The sequence below is a fragment of the Cryptosporidium sp. chipmunk genotype I genome (genome assembly GCF_004936735.1).
Source record: "Cryptosporidium sp. chipmunk genotype I strain 37763 chromosome Unknown contig_26, whole genome shotgun sequence".
NCBI classification, from domain to species: Eukaryota; Apicomplexa; class Conoidasida; order Eucoccidiorida; family Cryptosporidiidae; genus Cryptosporidium; species Cryptosporidium sp. chipmunk genotype I.
Window position 1 is genome coordinate 127570 of NW_027125588.1, and position 23668 is coordinate 151237.

A 23668-nucleotide genomic window follows, 5' to 3' on the forward strand; every position below is an offset into this window, starting at 1 on the left:
TATTGATCATCTGCGTTATATCCCTTGCTAATGTATAGAGAGTAATTCCACAGCTATTGTGTGGAAGGCAGCAGCAAATTAATTCTATTTATTGAGCATATTACTTTGTTAACATCTAAATTATATGTCCTAAAACTTGATAGGATTTCAATACCTACAAACTTAATTGAGTTTATATCGTAATTGTTTTAGTATTATCATGCATGGCCCTGAAATAGTGTCGGCAGCAGTTTTGCAAAGTAAAACTAAGATTGAAGTTAATGATAAAAAAATTACTTCACTAATTTTATTTGATTCAAGCGTTAAGAGCGAATATTATGATGAATGCTCCACAGAAAATATTGGAGACGACGAAAAATTAATTTATTATTATCCATCTAATGACTCAATAGCAAACAAACGCCAGCAAATGAACCTAGTAGAAGGATTAATTTCTATGTCTTCGCTTTTAATTGGACATGGAGAGCTAATAAATTATCTAAAAACACGTCAGCACGAAATTGTTTTTAAAAAAATTAAAGATTCGGAGATATTTGTTTGTCTTTTTATGCAGCTACCACATTATATCAAAATACACTCAGGGGAGGTTGTTGATGTTGAGTTTGCTGAAGATGATATATATGACAAACGTAATAATCAACATTCAAATGACTATTCTTATGACTTACCTTCTCAGTTTAGACACAGTAGCAAAGGCACAAGCCAGGCCCAAGAAGAGAATAATAGAGAACCACTTTTGTCAATATTGGACAAATTTATAGAAACATTGACGTTACTGCATGGGGAAGTTAAGAATATAGAAAAGAAGTATTTGTTATACATTCTAGAAGATTTTGTACCTGCATTCATTGAAACTATTGACCTCAATACTTTGTCTATAACTACAAGCATGAACGGGTTTTATTTTGCTCCTGTTGAAAGGCAAGTTCAAATCTCGATAATAAATTTGGTAGAAAACGTAATACGTGATTATGATGAGGTTTCACATATTTCAATATTATTTGACGCTCATATGTTGTATTCAACTCTGGACTCTTTGTCAAGCAGAATACTTTACAATTATTTAGTTATGCACAATGGAATTGCTATGAATGACAAACTTTGTAATGAACCTTATGGAAGGTTTCCTACATCATCATCTTTAGAAAAAAATGGTGGATTCTCAGCTTTTGGAAGAAGCAATAAGTTTTCAGGTGATGGATTCATTTTTGGCCCTACTTCAACTAGTGATCAAAATATTAAAGGAAATTTGGTTTTTTCTCCTAAAATATTTCTTCCTTGCAATCCAAATAAAGGGTATAAGTTATTAGCATTTACTTATAATGAAATTATGGTAGTAATTTTGTTAAGAATCAAATTTGACACGAATTCTACAAATTATAATTTCGATGAGGCGATGCATTCTGAATTAAACAAAAATATACACTACTGTATAGATATAAAAAACCACATAATAAGTTGTATTGGTGGTCTTTCAGAAATTTATGAAAATATATTTGAGCAATTCATGAGTATTATGAATTCGACGGATTCATTTCGTTTTTTTTATATCAATAAGTCTAATTATGCGATAAGAAGATCAAATAGATTACTTGGGACAACGAAGACACTAATGTCTTCTACAGAAGGCGACTGCGTATTAAGAGCAACAAGAATGATAAATACCAGTGATGAGAACATTAATAGCTTTATTTTTAAATCTAGTAATGAAGGATGGATTGTATGTAGAAAGTCTCTTGACCGCACATTTTATTTATTTTTTGAAGATAGTAAAATACCACTTTCCAAGGTTTTAGGTAAGTTAAACAATATTTTATAGAAATCATTTACTGGATTGCAGACGAATGCTCTATTTTTGAAGCAGCACATTTCAATAGCATATTTATTTAATCCATTGAAAGGAATTATTCTAAAACTTGATATTTGGCGCTATCACTAATAAATATTGTTAATTTGAAAACTTAACTATTGAAAAATGAGTGAGACCGAGTTGAACACAGCCATCGAGTTTAATAAATACAAGATATTGATTGTAATATTTTCTGCGTTGTTTGCCTCAATTGCTGCCGAACTTTTGACTTATTTTCTATTTTTTAGAAAAAACGATTTTCTAAAAATGCAAGACAATTTAATTAAGTCAAGAGCAAAACTAGACAAATTAAAACTAAAGGATAGGACGGGGATAATAACTGAAAATGCGACTTTATCTTCGAGTTATTTGGGAAAGGTAAAGAAAAATCCTAAAATTGAATCTTTAGAGCAGAGCATTACAAACTTGAGTTATAAGATTTCAATTGTTAAGATGAAGTCAGGTATTTTAGTGGGTATTTTGTTTGCTGCGTTGTTCCCTTTGAAGAACACATTTTTTGGGGATTTACCAATTTGCAAACTTCCATTTGAGCCAATCAAAATTTTCAGACTAGTTACCCAAGCTGGATTAAAGAATGCATCGGTCGATGATGCAGGAAGTATTTTCATCTTTGGGCAGGCGTTTATGACCTTTAGAATGGCTATACAGAAAGCAGTTTATTTTGATACTTCATCTTCATTTGGGAGAATGTAAATTGAAAAGAGGAAAAAAATACTGATAAAAACTATTAATCGATTCAATAACTAGGAAAATATTAATAACACTAAAAGTTCTTAATTAGACTTTCATTAAATATTTTATATTAACTAGTGTTAATTCGAGATCTTACTCCATTTTAATTAATGTATCCTGAGGAGGATGGCTGTTGTGAATAGCTTCCGTAGTTTTCATCAACATTATAGTATTGATTTGTACGAGTAAACTTTTCAACCTGTGTCTCAACGTCATTTGTCAATTCAGTCTCACCGAATGCAGGAGAGAATTCATTTATTGATGGTTCGAAAAGAAGGGCCCATAATAATGCAGTGGAAAAAGATGTTAAGGCAAACAGAGTTGTTCCGGTGCATTTAAAAGTGGTTGCATGCAGCAACAAAGAAATACCAGATGCAGAAAATGCGAGGAAGTTGATATAACCATATGAGTTTCCTACACCTTCGTCTTGGAAGAGCTCTAAAAGTAAAAATCCAAGACCATATGACACAAATGCAATACCACACAATATTTGTCCAAAAGTTAAAAAGTTAATCTCAACGCCTCCTTGAGCAACTGCCATATTGAAGGCAGACTCTAAATCAGTGCTACCTCCAAGTTGCATTGTGAATACAAAACCAATAGTCTTTCCGATGAAGTCTAAGAGCGTCGCAATTTTTATTATCTTTGAGCCAGTTACATATCCTCTTGCAAAGCATGTGTCATCCGCAAGCAATAACTGGAATGACATTAAATGAAGAGAACCCATAATTCCCAAGAAGAAACAGAACGAGATATATTTTGGGGCGTTCCCTTGAACCAAAATTTCTCCTAGTGAGTGGTAATTGAAACTGAGCTGGTTTGTATAGTTGTAACTTATCAGTGTAAGCCCAAGGTAGCACATTAGCTCGAATAACAATCCCATGCGAAGTAGAGTATTGAACATACTTTCAATCGGAATACTTGGACCTTGCTTAGTTGCTATTCCTGTATCTACATTTTCAACTCGTGTTGACAGCCACATTATTAAATATTTGAAACAGCTCTAATTCTTAGATCAATATTCAAAAATTAAACAGCGTTGAAGAAAACTCTAAATCTTTAATACCTGTTAAATAAGGACAATTAAAATAATTATTCTAGTTTTATTGAATAATTTCTTCTAGAGTTTTCATCCATATGAAAATAATCTATGCTCACATGTAGTATTCTTTATCCTTTACACGACACGACACAAAATATACGTATTTTTCTATGTTTATTAATTTCTTTACGTGGGGAGTGCTAGCATAGTACGGCAAAGCACCTGTCTATTGTCAGTCTTAACAATAGAATATTTGCAATTTAGAGATTTAAAAAAATAATGGATTATTAAACCAATATTTGATATTGACAATATATGTGTATAGTTCCAGAAAATATTCAAACATGAATAATGGATAAAAACGTGCATTCTAATCGATGTTTATTCAATTCTGGGCTAATACTAGAATGAATGCTAACAAGAGCAATCGTTCATTTAAAAGTGGATTATGTATTTCTATATTATTTGAATAATAACGAAATTCATTTAGCTTAATCTATTTATTATAGCAGTCATTTAATGTGGAGGCGGTATTTACTGGCGCTATTTGCACACGTAAATATTTATTCACACCACTGAAACACAATTATGTGTATCGAAAGCGCAGTTTGCACCTTGCAAAAACAGAGTTTATTCAAGTGTAATAGATAGTTATTTAAAGCATGAGTGCAAATTATTTTATTGAGTGCATAGTTAAGAATTTTAGTTTAAGCTTAGGATTTTTAATAAAACTATTTAACATTAGAAAATGTATTATAGCTGCTCCGCCCTTGGCTAGAGATTATTTAATTGAGAATAACTAATCGAAGATGTATGGCTCTATAAGGAGAATGCTAACTTTAGATGATCCAAAAAATGGTAAATTTAGCGAAGATGAGTTGAAAAGAATTAGATTGAAACACATCTTTTATATGTTTATTTTTACAGTACTTTATGTTTCTTGTTTTTTGATGGAACATAGTTATAATAAAAGTGCACCAATATCTAATCAGATAAGATCAAAGTTATTTGCGTCTACATCTGAACAGCTAAATAGAATTCAAGATCAATTTGGAACTCCGGAATTGGAATCAGTTATATCAGGGTCTACAGTTTCAGATGTATTAAATTTACTTCAGGCATCTTGTAAATCTAAGTCATTAATTGAAGATGGAATGACAGAATTTTTCAATTGTGATATAATTAAAATTGATTGGAACAAAACTCACCCAAACCCTACTCATCCTGAATTGCCTTGTGATTATTCCTCTCTTGAAAAATATGTTGAAGTTGGAGATAATACTCCATTAGGTGAATTCCCACCTGCAATCAAAAAATATTATGAAACTAATAAGATACCATTGGATCAACAGTCAAAGCCAATTTTTCATATGTACCATAATTCAAAGCTATTACTTCCTTTATTTTCTGATTCTGCGGACCACAATTTGGGCCCAATTCCTTCAATTCATGAAAAGTTAAATTTAATAGGTAAGAGACTTTACAAGGAAGAATTCGAAAAAAATTCAGGTATCTTTAATAGCAGAAAGGTTGTGCAGTCTAGTGAAGTAAATGAAAAATATAAACGAACTAATGCAATAGGAAAAGTTATTAGTGAAATAGAATCGAAACCAACCAATACTAAATTGGTAATTGATAGGAACCATCACTGGGACCTACTATTTAAATGCGATCCTGAATGGGTTACGGTTATTTTTGAGGTATCTGCGGTTCAAAGAGAAAAGTATCCACTTTGGTGGAAAACAAAACTTCACTTTACACGTAGCTCTCCATATTTAAATCACTATATTCCAGAAATAGAAATAACAACAGGTTTGGCATATCAAAAACACTATCCTATTTCAACATTACTACCTGTTGCAACTTTATTACTATTTTTGTGGCTTTTATTTCCTGGTGCAATTTCGAGCGTGCTAATGTTTCCTTATAATGTATATAGATTATTTTCAAAGAGTGGTAGATTCAGAGATATTATTGGCCACTTCATAGATCCATTTGGAAATCGAATTAATAATTTAAGCTGGTTTCAAATATTACTAGAAAATACAATTGGAATACTAATTACTTTAGGATTCTTATTTTCTAGCTTTGCAATTCATTTTGGCTCGGAACTTTGTATTGAAACTGCGTATAAGAAATGTGTTGACCCACATTTATTTTGGTCCGAAACTCTTCATTTGACAGGTGCAGAGTATTATGGTCAGGTACTTTTCAGCTTATGGATTAAGACTAAACTCCATGCAATTGCAGTTTTGTTATTGTTTATAAGGCTACTAGAAATTTCGTTGTTCTCCAACAATACAAGTTTTTTACTTATGACATTTATTTTTGCGTTCGTACCTTTCATGCACTTCACCGCAATTTTCCTTGTTTTATTATTTGCATTTTCAATAATAATGCATGCTATGTACGGAGCTATTTATATTCAATTTTCGACGATCTCAATTTCATTTTACTCACTATTTTTATTCGCATTTGGAAGTCCATTCTCCAAGACGGAAGTTGGGATACACGCTTATTTTGAAAAGAGCGCATACGGTGCAGCAGCAATGTTATTACTATTTGAAATCCTTTTTGTAACAATCCTGCTAAATATGTTTACTACAATTATCATGAATTCTTATGCAATAGCAACTAAGAACACTGAGTGCCCAATGAGAATGAAGAAAGTTACAGCATCACTATGGTATCAAGCAAAGTTAATTTTTGGGTTTGATAATGAATTACAGGAAGAATTAGATACAATTGAACGACTTGGAACATTGATAAAAGAAAGTGAAGAGGCAGTAGTATTAGATATGGCACTTCATTTGCCACCAGTTATATCGCCGACAAACAATTCTGTAGATTCAAAAACTCCGCTTCTAAAAGCAAGTTGAAATTAAATGTATTTACAAAGAATGTTTAGAATTAGATATGTAGAAATTTAATATATTTTAATTATAATATTACCGGTATAAACCTAAATATGCGGTAATAAGTCATTTTGACTTATTTTGAATTATTAAATCGAAATTTGCATAATTAATGTAAAGGGTAAATATAGATAATTAGTTTGGTTATTTTTAATTACTTGCGATTCCAATAGTCAAAATATGGTCTACCAAAAAATAAGAGTAGTTAAGTTCTGCACATTAATAAGTGCTGTTGGTGTTGGCATTTACTTTGGATGGAAATTACTTAAAAAAAGAAATCTTTCCTCCATGATCAAAGAAATTTACTCTAAAAACAAAGAAGATAGGAAAGAAAATTGTTTTGAATGTAACTGCAGTTCTAACAAAGATAAATTAGATGAAGTTAGATTAGAAAAATATGAAAAAGCAGGTTCTTCAGGACTGATTGTTAAGGCAATGACTAACTCTATTGCTCAGCTAGAAGAGGGATTTGTTCCTGGAGTTGCGAAAATAATGGTAAAAAATTTTGGTTGTAACCATAATCGAAGCGATTCTGAAAGTATGATGGGACTTCTTTCTGAATATGGATACACTTTAGTGGAGGAATTAGATGAATGTAATTTAATAGTAATTAATAGCTGTACTGTCAAAGGGCCAAGCCAAGATTCATGCCAAAATTTGATAGAAATGGCAAAATCGAAACGAAAATTTGTGGTTGTGACAGGATGCGTTCCACAGGCAGATATAAACTTGAAATTTTTAAAGGATGTTTCAATAATCGGCGTCAGAAATATTCATCGAATAGTCGAGGTTGTTGAATTAACTTTACAGGGGAACATTGTTTTGCTAATTCCTGATAAAGTGGAAGGAAAATCGGGCCAATTAATAGATTCTCTTGATATTAGTTTACCTCCTTTATCGCTACCAAAAATTCGTCGCAATCCGTTCGTTGAAATAATTACTATTTCTGTAGGTTGTTTAGGAAATTGTACCTACTGTAAAACTAAACAATCTAGGGGTGATTTGGGTAGTTATCCTATTGAAACTATCATTCAAAGAATAAATCAAAGTTTATGCGAGGGCGTAAAACAATTTTGGTTAACTTCGGAAGACATTGGGGCATATGGAAAAGATATCGGCACAAGTTTATCCGAGTTATTGAGAGAAATATTAAAAATTTTACCAAAAGATATAATGATCAGGATAGGGATGACAAACCCACCATATATTTTAAATCAAATTGATGAAATTATTGAAATTATGAAACATCCTAATGTATTTGAATTTTTGCATATCCCTGTTCAAAGCGGTAGCAACAGGATTTTGGACTTGATGAAAAGGGACTATGTTATAGAGGAGTTTAGTTTGCTGGTTGATTCAATACTAAAGGAAATTCCATTAGCAACGATTGCTACTGACATTATTTGTGGTTTTCCAGGGGAAAATGACCAGGACCATTGCCGATCTGTCGAATTAATTAATAAGTACAAGTTCCCGGTAATAAATATTTCAAAATTCTATCCAAGACCAGGAACTCCTGCAGCAAAAATGAAGCCTGTATCAAATGGGATTTCAAAAAGCAGAAGCTCGGAGATTACAGATATTTTCCAGTCTTTTAATCACAATGAATATATATTTGAAAAGCTGCCCAACGATAAAGTTGTCAAAGTATGGTTCATAGAACATTCTGAAAAAAGTAATCACACAGTTGGACACACAAAAAACTATAATAAAGTATTAGTTAATATGGATAGCAATTTATTGGGAAAATGTGCAATGGTTAAACTAATCAAACCTCATAAATGGCATATAGAAGGTATAGTTATCAATTGATGATTGCGCTAACAATTTGTCTACGTATCGATTTGTTTTCTCTTTTTCTTATTAATTACTTTGTAACTTTCTTCTAATAATCTTTCCGATAAGTTCCTAATATTGCAAAAGTTGTACTTTACATTAATTAGCTTTTGATCTCTGGAATCTAAACCCAGATCGAAGTCTTTGTTTAATGCATTACTTGGGAAGTTATTCCGAGAAAGACTGTCTAAAAAATCTTTAGCACTTTTCAGAACATCATTCCAAATAAAATTAGCCATTTTGTTTATATTCATTAATTCATGTCGTCTTTTTAGTGATTGCAGCGAACTAACATCTTTTTTTTTAATTACTACTCCATCGTATTTAGGTTTTGACCCATTTTTATAGTCATAACCAATAAACGCTCTTGCGTAGTCAATATTACTTCTTTTAATTATCTTAATAATATTTTCAGTTTTCCATGTAGAGAAATACCTTGAAATATATAGAACTTTATCATTAAGACTTTCACATGAATCTTTTATATGGACACATGAATCAGGTATATTACCTTTAATAGAAATATTTATTGATTTAAAGTGATCTTTTGGGATCTTATCAAGGTGGTTCAGCTCCGCCAGAGGTTTAATCTGTGTCTGAAATTCTGCAAAGTATTCTAATTTCACCTTACCGTTTAAGCAATCCTTATCATTTTTCTTTTTGAAGATAATTTTTATCGGTTGCTGATCGATCTTTATTTCGCGCTGTTCTTGATCCCACTGAGTTCTAGTCTTTAAAGTTTGAACATTTTCTCTAAGATAAATTGGTTCACCCTGAAAATATCCAACAATCGGTTCCTTTGGATGAATAATTTCTAAGGAATTAAGACATGAAATAATGGCGTATTTTGGATGGTTCTTAAAAGATGCTTTTGATAATGGAATTACATCATTTCCATGGATAATTTTTTCCAGTTCAAAATCATCCAATAATTCCAACTGGAGTAACCTGGAGCTGTATTTATTGGAGGTGGAATTTATTTTTGAAATTAATGACTCAATTTTCTGTTTAAATGAATTCTTCTGTTGCGCTTGAAGCACTTGAGACCAGTCTGAAACATACCTACTAGTAGTCTCTTTTAAATACCCATGTTCGTTAGCAGATATAATCCACCATCCAATGCTCTCATTAATCTTATATTTAATATTTGTCTTTGACATATCGATCTTAAATTGCAATTTAATGAGTGATAATGACTCAGTTTTCCTTTTGTTTGAAAATTCAAATGCCAAAGATTCTCTCTGCTCATCTTGTTCAACAATACTGCTGATTTCATATTTAATGGCTCTCTGCTCACTTTCAGTTTTTTTTTTCAAGGGAATTACTGAAATACGTCTTATTTCTTTAAGACTTGAGCCTTTATCTGAATCATCAGAGTCATCATTAAATTCACTTAAGAATAATTTCGAAAACAATCCATTATTGTTCTTGTGCTCATTTGAAGGAGCATGATCTTTTGGAGTAGCTACAAGCGGAACTGTAGCACATCCTGTGAAGTTCCATCCCCCGCGGTGGATATCGACTGAAATCCACTTGCTGAACTTCGGCTCAAAGACCTCTACCCAAAGTTCAGCCCTCCTATCGTTGCATTGTAGCTCACAACTTTTTTTAAAGTTAACGATAGGAGGAATAAATAATGTTAGACGACAGTGATGGCCTAGTGATCGGACCAGAGTAGCAAAAAGAATGTTGCTGGCCTCAGCACTACATTTTCCAGATAAAATAGAGCTTATCATTCTTCTGAGAATTTTACCAAGAAAGAAGCTGTGTTGATCTATAGAAGGGGTGAACATTGTGTTTATTTCCTGAAATTTTTCAAGAAGATTACATTCAACACTTCCAATTATATTATTTTTTATTACACTTAAGCCTGGAGTAAGCTCTTTACTCTCATTTGAAAATAAAGAATAATACGTATTCATCCAGTTGCATTTCGAAAATGCGCTATTGGTTTTTGTTTCAAAAGTATGGAGTTTGTAAATCCAATATTCATTGGGCAAATAATATGTTTTAAAGTACTTTCTAAACCACTGATATACTCCTTTAATACCTTCCTGTGTGTCATATTCCTGATTATAATATAGGTACAGGGATAACATGTGAGATTTAATGAATATGTTGTCAACAATTCGATTAAGAATTCTCAAGTGGATCAACCAACCCAACATATAGGCCTGTCTTGCATCATTTTTGACCTTTTGCATAGATATAAGGCTTAAATTCAAAACTTCTATGGCTCATTGAAATTCTATTTGAATTTATTTCCTTTTAGTATTACCCCATTAATATGAAACATTTACACAATTGTGGCGGTTAAACTTGCGAATATTAGTGAATACAAATGAAAAAAAAATCGAAATATATTATTATATAAATCGGTGTGCTGAAACATTAATTTTTCGAAGCGTTTTTTTTCGAAAAAAGTTAATTACTGGCCTTGCTGCTCACATTTATATATTTCAAATGTTCATATAAAGTATTAGCGCATCTTTCCAACTCATAGCTCGAGGATATTTGAGTCAAAGTCATCATATTGATGAAGAGACTTCCTCCAATGATTTAGTTGATCAGTGAATTGTTTCTGTGGACACCTTATATGAGCATTAGGAGTTTGAGGGTCGTTGGTCTCCCTATCCTCTTTTCTAGGCTTTAGTTTTAAAAAATTCTGATATGCTCTTGTCCCCTTTCCAATAGCAATCTGAAATAGTCTACTAGAAATGCGTTTGTTCCAATCAATATTGGAACTTGCTGGGCCATCTACTGACGGATCGTTATTACGGCCACTACCAATTTGTGGTGTTTTTGGAGTCCCCAGTATTGGAGATTTGCTTGTGTTACTTTTTATTCTTCTGGGAGTACTCAACTGATTATTTGACTTTTTTTGCGTGCTCTTTTCATGCACTGTATTCTGATTCGTTTCTTTGCCGATCTTAAAGTTTTCGATTGTACAAGTATTCGTATTCGAATGCTTGATCTTCTTGTAGATTGTATCTTGATCAATCTGTAGTTCAGAGTTTAGATTAACATTTTCACTATCTCCTGAGTTTTCAGTGTGATCTTTAATTCTTTTTTTATTAATGTTAGAATGTTTATTTAATATTTGTGGTAAACTGCCAAACAACTTAGGTGTATTTAAGTTCGCGTCTTGTATGAGGCATTTAATTGCATGGTCAGTTTTGCTGCTATCAGTTAAGTTACCTGTGAATGTTCCTTCTCCAAATCTAAATTCTTGGTTTTCAATATTGTGGCCTTCTTCGATTCCTTCGTAGTCTTCACTACTTACTTTGCTTAAGTATTGAGACAAATTAGATTTTTCTAATTTAACTTGATTGTTTGTTTCAGAGCTGTTAATTGTTAAAAATCCTCTATTTGGCACTTTTACAGTACTTGCTTCTTTGATAGTTTTTCCAGATTGATATTCATTAATACTATCATTGAGTTTGATATTTTTTTGTAAGAGAGAAGTCAACCCAATAGATTTAGATTCATTTTTTGTGTCGCTTTGAGCATATATCCAGCTATTTGAAGCGTCACTTATACTCAGATCTGCCCATCTTACAGCTCCCCAACCTGGTTTACTCACTACTGCCTTCTCACGAGTAGAATTCTCAGTCATTAATCACAAAAGTCCGTCTTCAATATACAGGATCGAGAAAATTGAATTTATTATAATTTCAATCTACAAATGTTAAATATTTACGTAAAAATTGTTGAATATTTGAACTCCACACTATATTCAATTTAATGGCATCCTTGCCTCAACTCTCGATTTTTGCGCTTTGGAAAGCTTTGTGTGGGCATGCCTGTCAAAATGGGGGTAAATAATACAATAGACGTCAATTGGAGATCTCGAAAATTAAAATAAAACTTAAATTTAATTAAAATTGAAATAAAAAATATGTAGCTAGAAAACTTAACTAAAAAATTATTATCCGGTTAAATTAGAGTTTTAGTAGATTTCTAATTTAATTGATTATCGACGCTGTTTACGTGAGCAGTTAACTGAGTTGTCTGCTTCACTTCCTAAATACTGTGATTCAGAGTGATATGAAGTACTTGAACCCACATTTGAGCCAGCTGCAGAAAACATTTCTCCTGAGAACGCCCCTGTATTTGGAGTAGTGCCCAACGCTTCTATATCTATGGGAGAGGTGACAGAAGATAAAGAGAACCAGCGATCTTTTTCAGAGAACACATTTGGAGTCGATCTATATGAGCTTCGGTTACCTCCAATGCTAGATTTTCTTCCTCCAATACTTCCGGTATTGCTACTATATGTTGCATAGCCATCCCAACCTCTCAACATATTTCCAATATCAGTAGTCTGGTTCCAGTAAAATGTCTCAAGTTCATATATTTTTCTTTCAATATCTACCAACTCATCCTGAACTTTTTCTCTAAAAGAAACCATCTCATAACTTAGTTTTTTGTGAGGAAAATCCTGGCAAAAGTCTGTGGGGATTGAAGAGTCTTTATTAAGATTATTACTAATTTGGTGTGTATTTTGAGAATCATTAGAGCTAATCTTTCCTTTATTTTCTGATTTTTGCTTCATAGGTTTTTTAATTTGAAGGGAAATTATTCAAATCCAAAGGAGCGCTCAGAATAATTTTTCTCAAAAAATTTCACATTCCCTATTAATTTTAAAATGAGAATCGAATACCAGTTGTAATTAATTTTGCCAAAATTTTGGAGAAATTTCTTACTATTTTCAAAATGTCTGAGAGAAAAGTCTTAAATCGGTATTTTCCACCGGATTTTGATCCAAAAAAGTTGGAAGAAAGTAAGAAACTATTAAAAAAATCAAAACCAAACAGAAAAGGTGGAGGGTACAGGAAAAAAAAACTATTAAATATTAGAATGTTGTACCCTTTTACCATTAGGTGTAATGGCTGTGAAGTTTATCACTACGTAGGAACAAAGTTTAATTCAAAGGTTGAGAAGGTACAAAATGAGTCGTATCTCGGGATACCTATTTGGAGATTTTACGGGCGATGCACTCAGTGCGGAAATGTAATAGTCTTTAAAACAGACCCGAAATCCGGAGAATACATACTTGAGTCAGGAGCTAAACAAAATTTCAATATGATCAATAAAGGAGTTATTAACAAAAAAGACAACGACGACTTTGAAAGTAAAGTAATTAGTTCTGTATTAGAGTCCAGGTCTATAGAAGAGCTTGAAATACTAAAGAAGCTAAATAAAAGATTAATGAATAGAGAAGTTACTGAGCTGAATGCTTTGAAACATGTACTTGATGATACCGAAGATATACCTGATAGCCAATTTATCACCTTGGCAAATAATACATGTGATGAAATAATATTAGATAGAGAAAGATATCTAATTACAAATAGCGTAAGGAATTGTATTGATTCTTACGAAGAAAGCACTAAACTTCAACATAAATTAAAAGATTGTGTTGAAAACTCGAATGGTCCGGAGAGACCAGATATTGCTATTAAGGTAAAAGAAAACAATTCGACGGATTTATTTTTTAATTATTATGATTCTGAATCGGAGTAACAGATCATCAAGTTAAGAAAAATAAATATTTCATTTTTATGTTTTTTTCACTGAATGTTTTGAATATTTACTATTTTGGTTTAGTTAATATAAACTATAATCATGATTGTAAATTAAGGCTGGACTAATATCAATATTTTATACATAATTAAAATATAGAATTTAATCAAGCTAATTTTATTTCATCTTAATAAATAGAATACTAGGCAATTTAATTGTCCTAACAATCATAAAAACAAGAACTTGTTTTTAAATGGATACTTTAATTTAAATATATCCGTTTATCACCTATCCAAGATTGTATATTAAGAAATTTAATGCATTAAAAATCCTATTAACCTTCAAAAAAGACTATAGAAGTTGCATTATTTCATGGCATTTCTCATAAGAATATGATTGGAAATAGAATACTCAATCTCCCTTGATTGAAAGAATATTTAAATAACTGAATATATCAAAATAGTGTTATTTGGAATTTACTACACCGTTCTAACCATTTAAAACTACAATTTAAGCTCTTTCCAAATATTATAGCAAAGAGATTAAAGAATTGATTTTTTAATTACATTGAAAGTTCAGTGAGATTCTATGTAAATTAAAACTCATTTTAAGTTCTACTCTTTTAATTCTTTTATATTAGTTATTGTATAGCTGTGGAAAATTTTGCTCAACAAAATTTGATAGAAATATTACTCTTAATCGACCTTATTACTATAAAAATTGTTCAATTAGGAATATAGTAGAATCTAGTTAAGATTCAAATTATTTTCAAAAAATGTCTATTGCCCACACTTGACTCTTCTAAATTGGGATTTGTGAATTTCTCATGTATTTATTATTTTGAAAAACTTATAAACATTTAAGCCTTGATATTTTATCTTACTAGAAAAAATATTAATTACCTCGAATTGTGTAATTAACACACTTTGAAATAAATTATTTATACTTGCTAGCTTTATAATATGCTATATAGTGAAATTATTAATAAAACTAATGATTTGTATAATAGTCATAGCGTTCAAATTAACGAAATTACTAGCTGGGGCTTAATACTGATAGATGTTAATCAGTTTCATTATTAGAAGCTAACGTCAGTAATTTCATGTTTGCAAAGATTAACTATTAAACCATTTTTTGATGATGAAAATAATTGTTTTTATTCAGAATTAAAAAAAAAAAAATCTTAAATAAATTTTTATTATAGTTTCGTAAAAAATTGTACAGAATATTACAATTAACTTCAATTTAGGTCAAACCTTTATTTTAATTCTGCTATTTACCTTTAGAATCTAATAATAGGTTTTTTGGTATTTGAATATTTTAATTTGAGCTCTCGAAAAATCTGTAGTGAATAAAAAAAATCATAAACTTTAATATTTGGTAAATGAAGTTGTTTTAATGAAGCTTTATTTTTTAATTTCGTCCAAAAAGAAAGTGATTTCTCATCGGTTAATTTTCACTTTTCTATTTATTTTTAAATTAAATAATGATTTAGTGTCACTTTATTAATTTAACACATTTTATTCAATCTAATCAATAGATAGTTATTAATTGACAATGAAACTTAGTAATCTCAACGTTTTTACTAATAAAAATTCTATTTAGTACTTTTAGAGAGACTATAACAATAGTTGTTATTTATCTAATTAAATTTAAATTATAAAATCTGTCACTATACATGTTAATAATCAGCTATAAAAAGCGCTGAATTAATATACTTAAAAACAAATAATATATATAATTTTTAAATTTCAATGAGCATGAACAAATTTAGCACTATTAATTATCTGATAAAATTTGCGATCTTTATTCCTTTTGTAGTTTCCCAGTCAACATTATTAAACCTTGGCACAGGTGGTACGCATGAAAGGAGGGTTTGTACTGAAGAGACGCCGTGTAACTTTAGATTGGTTGCTGATTTAGATTTAAAATCAAAACCAGGGAGTGGGGAAAAAAATTACAAAAGCTTTTTTCAAAAAGGTTCAATTATTCAGGATCAAAAAGGTAATTATCTAGTGAACTGGGGAGAAAAATTGGAGCTGAAAAGCGGATATAATGAATATGGGCGAGGGATGGAATTAAGTGAATTGATTTCGTTTAATGGAATGATGCTTGCAGGTGATGATCGTACAGGCATAATTTTTGAAATAACTGATGATGGAAAGGGAGTATCACCAAGATACATATTATCAGAAGGTAACGGAAGAACAGGCAAAGGAATGAAGATTGAGTGGCTAGCTGTAAGAGATGGAGTATTGTGGGTTGGCAGTTTTGGAAAAGAATTTGTTTCAAATGGGATAATAGAAAAAAGAGATAATATGTGGGTAGCTACAATTGATAAGAGAGGTTATATTTCGCGATATAATTGGAGTTTTGTTTATGAAAAAATTAGGAATTCACTGGGTGCACAATATCCAGGTTATTGCATTCATGAAGCAGTAATTTGGAGCCATTTGATGAGAAAGTGGATATTTTTACCAAGAAGAGTTAGCTTCGATGAATATGATGAAGAGAAAGATGAAAAGAGAGGTTCTAATAAAATGATCATTTTGACCGATGATTTTGAAATTTTCGAAGTTATTGATGTCGGATTGATCATACCTGAAAGAGGGTTTTCTTCTTTAAAGTTTCTTCCTGGGTCATTCGACCAGATCATAGTTGCAACAAAAAGCGTTGAAGAATCAATTTCGGACACTCAAAAGTCTTTCATAACAATATTCACAATAAACGGAAAGGTTTTATTAGAAGACTTGGAAGTCCCTGGAGACTACAAATACGAAGGAATAGAATTTGTGTAGAAAAAAAAAGATTTTAGAAATTAATCATACCATTACGCTTTATATGCTAAGTTATCAAGCGATTTAATTTCTTCTTTAATTGCATTATTTTCTAATTTTGAATTTAGCCAGATAGCTCTTCTCTTTTTCTTTAAATCAAGATGACTTTCTTCATGTGAGAATAACCTAATATTTGATTTTTTCCGGTTGATTGGAGATCCGATTGAATGTTTAATTAACTCTTCAATATCACATTCACCTTTTCCTGTATTATCATCCAAATTTTCTTTTTCTATCAAATCCTTAGTATTACTATATGATTTTATTGGGTTATCTTCATCATTGTGATGATAGTTAACATCAAATTGAAATTCAGAGCGATTATTTATTGGATCATCATACGTAAGGTGAGTTTCTGGGTGAATAAATCCGAGGCAAATATCCTTAGCTGTCTTACCTCGAATAATTGGCCCGATAAAATCTTTCATTTCGTTGGACTCAATTGAATTGCTTTGTTTCATTTGATTATTAAACTCAATAAATATTGGTACACTGCCTAAGACAATCTTGGTCTCAATTCCACTTTTAGGTAGAACACTTTTTGAAAGTGGGACCATATTTCCTTCAATAGGGTCATAAACTGTTTGATGGAAAAATGTGATCATTGCATTCTGAACGTCAGTTGGATAGCTTTGCGGTATATTCTTACCCAATTCTTTAAGTTGCAATATTATCCTTTCCAAATCTGCATTACACTCTTGTACAAGTTTCATCGCAGTTTTTATACCTACCCCCTGTGGTGATTTTACATAGTCACAACCAGTTAATATGCACCCTAATACAAAAGTTTCGTATGAAAACATTAGTTGTGAAATTACACCACTTTTATACAAATCTTTCCAATATATCACTCTACAGTTACCTGTCTTATCGTCATATTTGTAAATTGTGCAAATGCTTCCAAACACTAACATATCACTATCTTCAGTTATCACTGCATCAACATAGTTTGTTCTTGAAAGATATGAAAGCTGTGCATCCGCTTCATAGGGAGCAACAATGCATTCGATTTTGAGTTCATCCCTTAATACTTCCAAAACCTGGTGAGCTATACTTGGAGTGATGTCAAGAGCTTTTTGACACAAACTTCTCATATCATACGAACTATAGGACTTTTTTCCACTTCTTAGTCTGATAATTTCCTTTTTAGCATCGCTTCTTCTTTTACTTCTTTCTTCTTCAGTAACCCTTTTCATAGGAAGAGTTGCACCGTCGAACACACAAATAGGGATAATTCCTTTCGCTTGAAGAGTTTTGATTTTTTCGACACAATAATTAACGTGAACTCGAGTAGGCTTACCTAATACAATGCTTTCTGCACAGTTAGCTGCTGACCTATGAAGCCATCCATATGTATCAATTGCCACTCTTTTTCCTTTAAATGAATCGATTTTACTCCTGATACTTACGCTGTCGACATTAGGTAATAGACCTTGTATCCCCATGTGTTTATTTTTACATTAATAAATCAATTGATGTTCTTCAGGTAAATTGTTTTCTTTTACTAAATGAAGTTCAACTTCAATTTAAGCAGAGTGCCGACAAAGTCCCCACAAATTTTGTTTATTCCCGCTTTGCATGCAAAGCAACTAATAAAATATTGGAAAATTAGGCAATTTAGCTATAAGTAATAAATGTCGTGTGTTTAACTACAGATATCCTACTTTCTATATTGAAAATCAGATAAACTTGCTACTATATACATGGTTTGTAACCACTCTAAATAATAATGATCGAATTCACACTTTTAATCCTATTCGTATTAAAATTAAATTACTCAACATTTTGCGCTTTCAGACCAATTTTTTAATTACCTAAAAAACATGCTTTGACTTGTTAAAATTAAAAATTTAGATGTCTCAGACGGTGCCCCTGCGCGCCGGAGTAGACACGATATTACAAAGTAAGAGGGGCAAGGTATAAGTGGCTCGATTATGTTACTTGCTGACTTGTAAGGAGGTAACAAAATATCGGTTTTCTATCATCACCGCGTATGGAAGCTCGTAAGACCATTTCTCTAACAAACTCTTTTAATCATCATTTTTTTTAAAGATTTAATATTTGGAGAGGTTGATCTGTGGTGAGAGTCAGGTTCCAAAGGTCCGCTCATAGAAGGCTTGCTTCTTATTTTGAAACAAGTGAGGTGTCGCCTTCATATTCACTTGTAAAGGACTTCACAGGAACTACCAAAAATGACTTTAAGCGACAACACGGGCAATAATAGTGCTCTCCCTACACAAGGGAACTCAGGAAGTCATTCTTCCAAATTTAAAAGTCAGTTGAGAGCAGATGCTCAGGAGTTCAGGCCTACATTCGGAATTACTGGCTCTAGTTCCATTCCAAATTCAGGTAGTTATTACCACGGAATGATGCCTAGCTATGGCCATGTAATTGAATATGATGGGTACCGAGTAGGTGGTACATATTATAACAAAAGTCTTAAAAAACAGAATAATGGAGAGCTATCAAAATCTTCAACTTATCTCAATCCAAACGCTCAAGAATTTATTCCCAGAGGTTGGGTAAATCCTACAAATGAGCCCATAATGAATAATTTAGAACACCAAAAACTTGGACAACCTACTTTCTCTGATATTTATACTCGGCATTTGGATCAAACAGATTCTCAACTAACTGAAGACTTGCCCAACTTAAAGTCTGAGCAAATTAAGCGCAGCTCAGTTGAGTCTGTAAAGCTTAAGACGGAGACAAGCTCTCCGACCCAAAATGTAACCAAGACGGTAAAAAAGACAGATAATTTACAAGATATATCTTTAAAGCATCACAAAAGAAGCTTAGAATCTGATGTGGATTTATCACCCCCGAAGACAGACCAAGGTTTTTCTAGCCCGAACTCCAATAAACTGCCATCTAATGATTCATCTAATCAATCAACTCATTTTACATTTAAGGATAAGTTATTAGCACGTGTTAGCACTAATAATAATATTGATAATAATGATAATAATGATAATGACAATGATAATATCATCAATACAAGTGTAGTAAGTAATCAATGTACAACAAATTCCATTGATAACAAACAAAATTCCGAGATAATTAAAAACGTGGCATTTACTAAAACCAATGAAATAAAAATCTTTAATAAGGAAGCAAAGCATCCTGATAGTACACAAAGTCATGATAATAAAAGTGAAGTATTGGATGAAAAGAGCCGACACTCTAATCAAAAAATTACAAATAAGACTAATTTAAATGATGTTTCTAGTAAAAAGGAAACTGATGCAGGGCCAGTTAGCTGGGCGCAGAGACTCAAAAACAGCACAACAATTCCACATAATAGAAAAACAGGTGAGTCTTGCTCAACAAATGTAGATTCGACATTTTCTAGTGAAAACAAGCTAGGTGTAGAAACAAACATTGAAAAACATGATACTGTTAAATCTAATTCTCATAACAATTCAATTAACCAAACAGAAAGTTCCTCAAAAGATAACTTAGACTCTAGTAACAAAACAAAAGACACTAAGAAATCAAAAGAGAGGTTTCATTCACCAGAGAATTTGAGAGTTTCAAAAAGAGAAGCGTTGAAAAAAGGTAATTTAGATGAGAAACAAAAAGTAAAAAAACCAGAAAATAGTATACACGAACATGTTGAAACTGAGGGGCTCCATACTGATAATAACCTAAGCTTTACTGAAAACATTGTTAACCTAAATGAAGATAAGGAAATAGTGGATTACTATTGTCCCAAAGAGGAAAAAACTAACACCAATAAAAATTCACTTTTCGAATCTAGTGGTTTTCCTATATATATCTTACTCGCATTAAGGACAATTTCTAGCGAATTTAAAAACTTGGACACGAGTTTCTTCCCTCCAGAGCTTTGCAAACGAAATTTTGGCTCAAAAGAGTTAGATAGAGATGGTGTGCATCGTGGTAGGGGAGGATGGTCAGGTAACTTGAATCACCCTGTCGGAAATAAGCATTATCATCGTGAAACTGGAAATTATGGTCCAAATAATCGTAGAGATAGATTTCAAGGCCATGGAAATACTCAAAACTCTCAGGGTAGCAAGCGTATTAGCGATAACGTAAATGGGGGGGTTCAGAATCCAACACTTGATTGGACAAGAGATGAAAGAAAAATGTTCAAATTAGAAAGTTCTGCAGAAAGTTGGGTTGTTAAGCAAAAAGAACAAAAGGCAAAAGGCAACCAATTTGAGACTCAGCTTCGTCAATACAGAGCAATTTTGAATAAATTGACAATTGAGAAGTTTGACAAACTATATGAACAAATATTGTCCGTAGGCATAAACAATGAAGAAGAGATGATTGGACTATTAAAACTTGTATTTGACAAAGCAACAACCCAGCATCACTTCATACCTATGTATGTTGAGCTTTGTGATAAGCTTCGTGATCACTTAAAAGATGTTACAACCATTGAAACCAGGCGCATTTTGGTAGATCTTTGTCAGGAACTATTCGTAGAGAACTTATCAGAAATGGTTTTGCCTGAGCACATTCAAGATAATGAGGAAGACTCTTTTGAATGGCAATTAAAGTATAAAAACAAGATGAAAGGTAATATGATATTTATGGCTAGTTTAGTTCGCAAAAAGGTCATTGCGTCAACCGTTGTTTTGATGTGTATGGAGGAACTTTTACAATTCCACTTACCTCATCATCTAGAGGCTCTATGCGTGTTTCTACACCATGTAGGGCCGTTTTTAGATAGTGAAAGATGGAAACATTATGAAGATTTTAATACTTTATTCCTTCAGTTTGAAGAGTTTTCAACTAATACAGATATACCAATTCGAATCCGATTTTTAATTAATGATGTAATAGATAGTAGGAAAAATAACTGGAAAAGCAAAAATACTAAAGAAGGGCCTATGATGCTTGACGATCTTAAATCAAAGATTAATGCGGAACGTGGGGAGTCAGGAAACAGTTCATCCAAATCAAGTAACCCCTCACAATATAAGTCTCAGAATTGTGGTTCATTCAAAGCTTCAGACAAAAGTAACACGACAGGAAATAATATCAAGTCTACAGGCTCATCTTCTAACCCTTGGCAGAGACACGTTACGTCAAGCTCTTCAAAAGTAGTACCTACAGGTAGCAATCATTCTGCAAAAACTTCAGGAAAGAACCAAATTTCTAGCCCGTCGGCTCATGACACAAATGCCGATAAGGATGGCTATGAACAGAAGATCGATGAAGAGTTTTCAGACGTAGAAAATGAATATTATATACCGGAACATATAAAGGATAGTATTGGGGGATTAATGGATAGTTATGTGGCGAGTTATGATTTAGATGAGTTTTTTGGCCATATAAATGACTTAGAAATTCCTCAGGAGTACTTTGATGGCGTTTACAAAAGTATATTTATACGTATAGCGGAGTACAAGGTAAAGCAAAGAAGTGCACTATTTAAAGCTCTCATCCTATACTCTCTTAAGAATAAGGAATATATGAACGGTGAGTCTGCAAAATCAGGAATCCAAATGGCTCTCCAACCAAGTATTCTGGATGATATTTTAATCGATGTGCCACAATTTAAAGAAATTGTTTTGACTGAATTTATTGCCGATGCGATTTCTAAATATGACTCAAATGGGCAAGTATTCGATTCAGATTTTATTTCACAAGCTAATTTACTTTTAAGTTAATCGAATATATATTTTTCAAACGTCAAAAATCTTTAGCAGGTTGAGCATATCATCTAATCATTGAAATATTTGAAAGCTTATGTATAACATACTTTTAATTATTTAAGTAGAAAATAGTATTAACTTGCTTCTTTAAATATTTGAATTAAGTATTCAAACATAGTCTTAAGAAGGCTTTCCATTTGAGTTGAATGATTTGATTTTTTAGTAATTCTGCAATTTTTCTTTGTTATGACTCTTTATTCGACGGTGCGATGGAATATTGTGCCAACAGCTCGTTATTTTGACCGGGCGATTTTTTGTTCATTCACGTGATTGACTCTACGTACTTTCGCGCAAAATCAACTACTGTGAATTGTACTTGAATGTAGCTTTATCAACGCGAACCGATAATAAAGGCAATTATTATGGGTCTTCCAAAATTTATATCAAGGCCCAGGAGAAAGACAATCATTGAAGAAAAGAATCGCACAAAAGTGATAGATGAATCAATTAAATACAACTTAAATTTCAAAGCTGAGCTTTCAGCTGCAAGCTGTAATAGATTATATACCAAATATGAATTTGAAAAAAAGCAAGATAATTCATTGAAAGCTGACGACAATGATGGTATAAATAGAAAACTTGATTATTTAGCGTGGATGGAGAGAGAGTATAAGAGGTTGAAACGTGAACACTACGATTATATGGTTAACTGTAAAGGTAATTGCACCTTAAACAATTAACTCGAACTAAATCAAGTTTAATTTAGTAAATAGTGAGAAAATTCAAAATGATAAGTGCCATTTTGAAGAAAATTAATTATATCTATTTTTGGAAGCATAAATATTCTAATGAAAATAACAAAAAAATAATTACTTAATGATATATTTCCAAACAACCCTAGACTTAAACTGAATAATGTATTTCATATTTTTGATGTAAAGTTTTGTCGGAAATTTTATAAGATTGTTTTTCAATTATTTTCTGGCAAGTATAACAAAAAAAAGTAAATTCACTTATTTTTTAAATAATTCAAAATTTTAATATTTTAATTTGAAATTGAAATATTGGGATAATTTAATTGAGGTACTTGTGAGAGATAATTTATTATCATTTAAATTTAAAAAATCAATCAATAAAGTCAATATTTTTAGTAAGCTTATTGTTAGAAAACCATTTCAATTAAATCTTTAAATTGAAACCAAAGTTTCAACTTAAAGATTTAGTTAGCTGTTCTCTCTAAAATATGACTCGCTTTTAAAGTAGTTATGAAGTTTAAAATT

At 31.7% G+C, this 23668-nt stretch overlaps 13 protein-coding genes across 13 annotated transcripts; 8 read left to right on the plus strand and 5 right to left on the minus strand.

Moving 5' to 3' along the window:
• Window positions 1–199: 199 nt before the first annotated feature.
• ELE39_002565 (uncharacterized protein) lies at window positions 200–1819 on the plus strand (the record flags this gene model as incomplete). Its single annotated transcript, XM_067345415.1, has 1 exon — window positions 200–1819. The coding sequence occupies one exon, from the start codon at window positions 200–202 to the stop codon at window positions 1817–1819; it is 1620 nt and encodes a 539-aa protein (XP_067202183.1).
• Window positions 1820–1975: 156 nt separating this feature from the next.
• On the plus strand, window positions 1976–2563 carry ELE39_002566 (transmembrane and coiled-coil domain-containing 1-like; the record flags this gene model as incomplete). Its single annotated transcript, XM_067345416.1, has 1 exon — window positions 1976–2563. The coding sequence occupies one exon, from the start codon at window positions 1976–1978 to the stop codon at window positions 2561–2563; it is 588 nt and encodes a 195-aa protein (XP_067202184.1).
• A 142-nt stretch (window positions 2564–2705) lies between these two features.
• ELE39_002567 (cytochrome c oxidase subunit III with 6 transmembrane domains) lies at window positions 2706–3584 on the minus strand (the record flags this gene model as incomplete). Its single annotated transcript, XM_067345417.1, has 1 exon — window positions 2706–3584. One exon carries the CDS (start codon window positions 3582–3584, stop codon window positions 2706–2708), a length of 879 nt encoding a protein of 292 aa, XP_067202185.1.
• Window positions 3585–4453: 869 nt separating this feature from the next.
• Window positions 4454–6523, plus strand: ELE39_002568 (multi-pass transmembrane; the record flags this gene model as incomplete). The annotated part of the gene is made up of 1 exon (XM_067345418.1): window positions 4454–6523. The coding sequence occupies one exon, from the start codon at window positions 4454–4456 to the stop codon at window positions 6521–6523; it is 2070 nt and encodes a 689-aa protein (XP_067202186.1).
• A 216-nt stretch (window positions 6524–6739) lies between these two features.
• ELE39_002569 (2-methylthioadenine synthetase) lies at window positions 6740–8371 on the plus strand (the record flags this gene model as incomplete). Its single annotated transcript, XM_067345419.1, has 1 exon — window positions 6740–8371. One exon carries the CDS (start codon window positions 6740–6742, stop codon window positions 8369–8371), a length of 1632 nt encoding a protein of 543 aa, XP_067202187.1.
• Window positions 8372–8391: 20 nt separating this feature from the next.
• ELE39_002570 (DNA repair Rad4p) lies at window positions 8392–10599 on the minus strand (the record flags this gene model as incomplete). The annotated part of the gene is made up of 1 exon (XM_067345420.1): window positions 8392–10599. The coding sequence occupies one exon, from the start codon at window positions 10597–10599 to the stop codon at window positions 8392–8394; it is 2208 nt and encodes a 735-aa protein (XP_067202188.1).
• Window positions 10600–10892: 293 nt separating this feature from the next.
• ELE39_002571 (histone mRNA hairpin-binding) lies at window positions 10893–12011 on the minus strand (the record flags this gene model as incomplete). The annotated part of the gene is made up of 1 exon (XM_067345421.1): window positions 10893–12011. The coding sequence occupies one exon, from the start codon at window positions 12009–12011 to the stop codon at window positions 10893–10895; it is 1119 nt and encodes a 372-aa protein (XP_067202189.1).
• A 357-nt stretch (window positions 12012–12368) lies between these two features.
• On the minus strand, window positions 12369–12950 carry ELE39_002572 (uncharacterized protein; the record flags this gene model as incomplete). Its single annotated transcript, XM_067345422.1, has 1 exon — window positions 12369–12950. One exon carries the CDS (start codon window positions 12948–12950, stop codon window positions 12369–12371), a length of 582 nt encoding a protein of 193 aa, XP_067202190.1.
• A 161-nt stretch (window positions 12951–13111) lies between these two features.
• ELE39_002573 (Yju2p cwf16-like Zn finger) lies at window positions 13112–13921 on the plus strand (the record flags this gene model as incomplete). The annotated part of the gene is made up of 1 exon (XM_067345423.1): window positions 13112–13921. The coding sequence occupies one exon, from the start codon at window positions 13112–13114 to the stop codon at window positions 13919–13921; it is 810 nt and encodes a 269-aa protein (XP_067202191.1).
• A 1754-nt stretch (window positions 13922–15675) lies between these two features.
• On the plus strand, window positions 15676–16719 carry ELE39_002574 (apyrase calcium-activated nucleotidase SCAN-1 signal peptide; the record flags this gene model as incomplete). Its single annotated transcript, XM_067345424.1, has 1 exon — window positions 15676–16719. One exon carries the CDS (start codon window positions 15676–15678, stop codon window positions 16717–16719), a length of 1044 nt encoding a protein of 347 aa, XP_067202192.1.
• Window positions 16720–16751: 32 nt separating this feature from the next.
• On the minus strand, window positions 16752–18203 carry ELE39_002576 (exonuclease i din7p-like xeroderma pigmentosum G N-region; the record flags this gene model as incomplete). The annotated part of the gene is made up of 1 exon (XM_067345426.1): window positions 16752–18203. One exon carries the CDS (start codon window positions 18201–18203, stop codon window positions 16752–16754), a length of 1452 nt encoding a protein of 483 aa, XP_067202194.1.
• A 747-nt stretch (window positions 18204–18950) lies between these two features.
• Window positions 18951–22403, plus strand: ELE39_002577 (eukaryotic translation initiation factor 4 gamma Nic domain containing; the record flags this gene model as incomplete). The annotated part of the gene is made up of 1 exon (XM_067345427.1): window positions 18951–22403. The coding sequence occupies one exon, from the start codon at window positions 18951–18953 to the stop codon at window positions 22401–22403; it is 3453 nt and encodes a 1150-aa protein (XP_067202195.1).
• Window positions 22404–22810: 407 nt separating this feature from the next.
• On the plus strand, window positions 22811–23128 carry ELE39_002578 (uncharacterized protein; the record flags this gene model as incomplete). Its single annotated transcript, XM_067345428.1, has 1 exon — window positions 22811–23128. The coding sequence occupies one exon, from the start codon at window positions 22811–22813 to the stop codon at window positions 23126–23128; it is 318 nt and encodes a 105-aa protein (XP_067202196.1).
• Window positions 23129–23668: the final 540 nt, after the last annotated feature.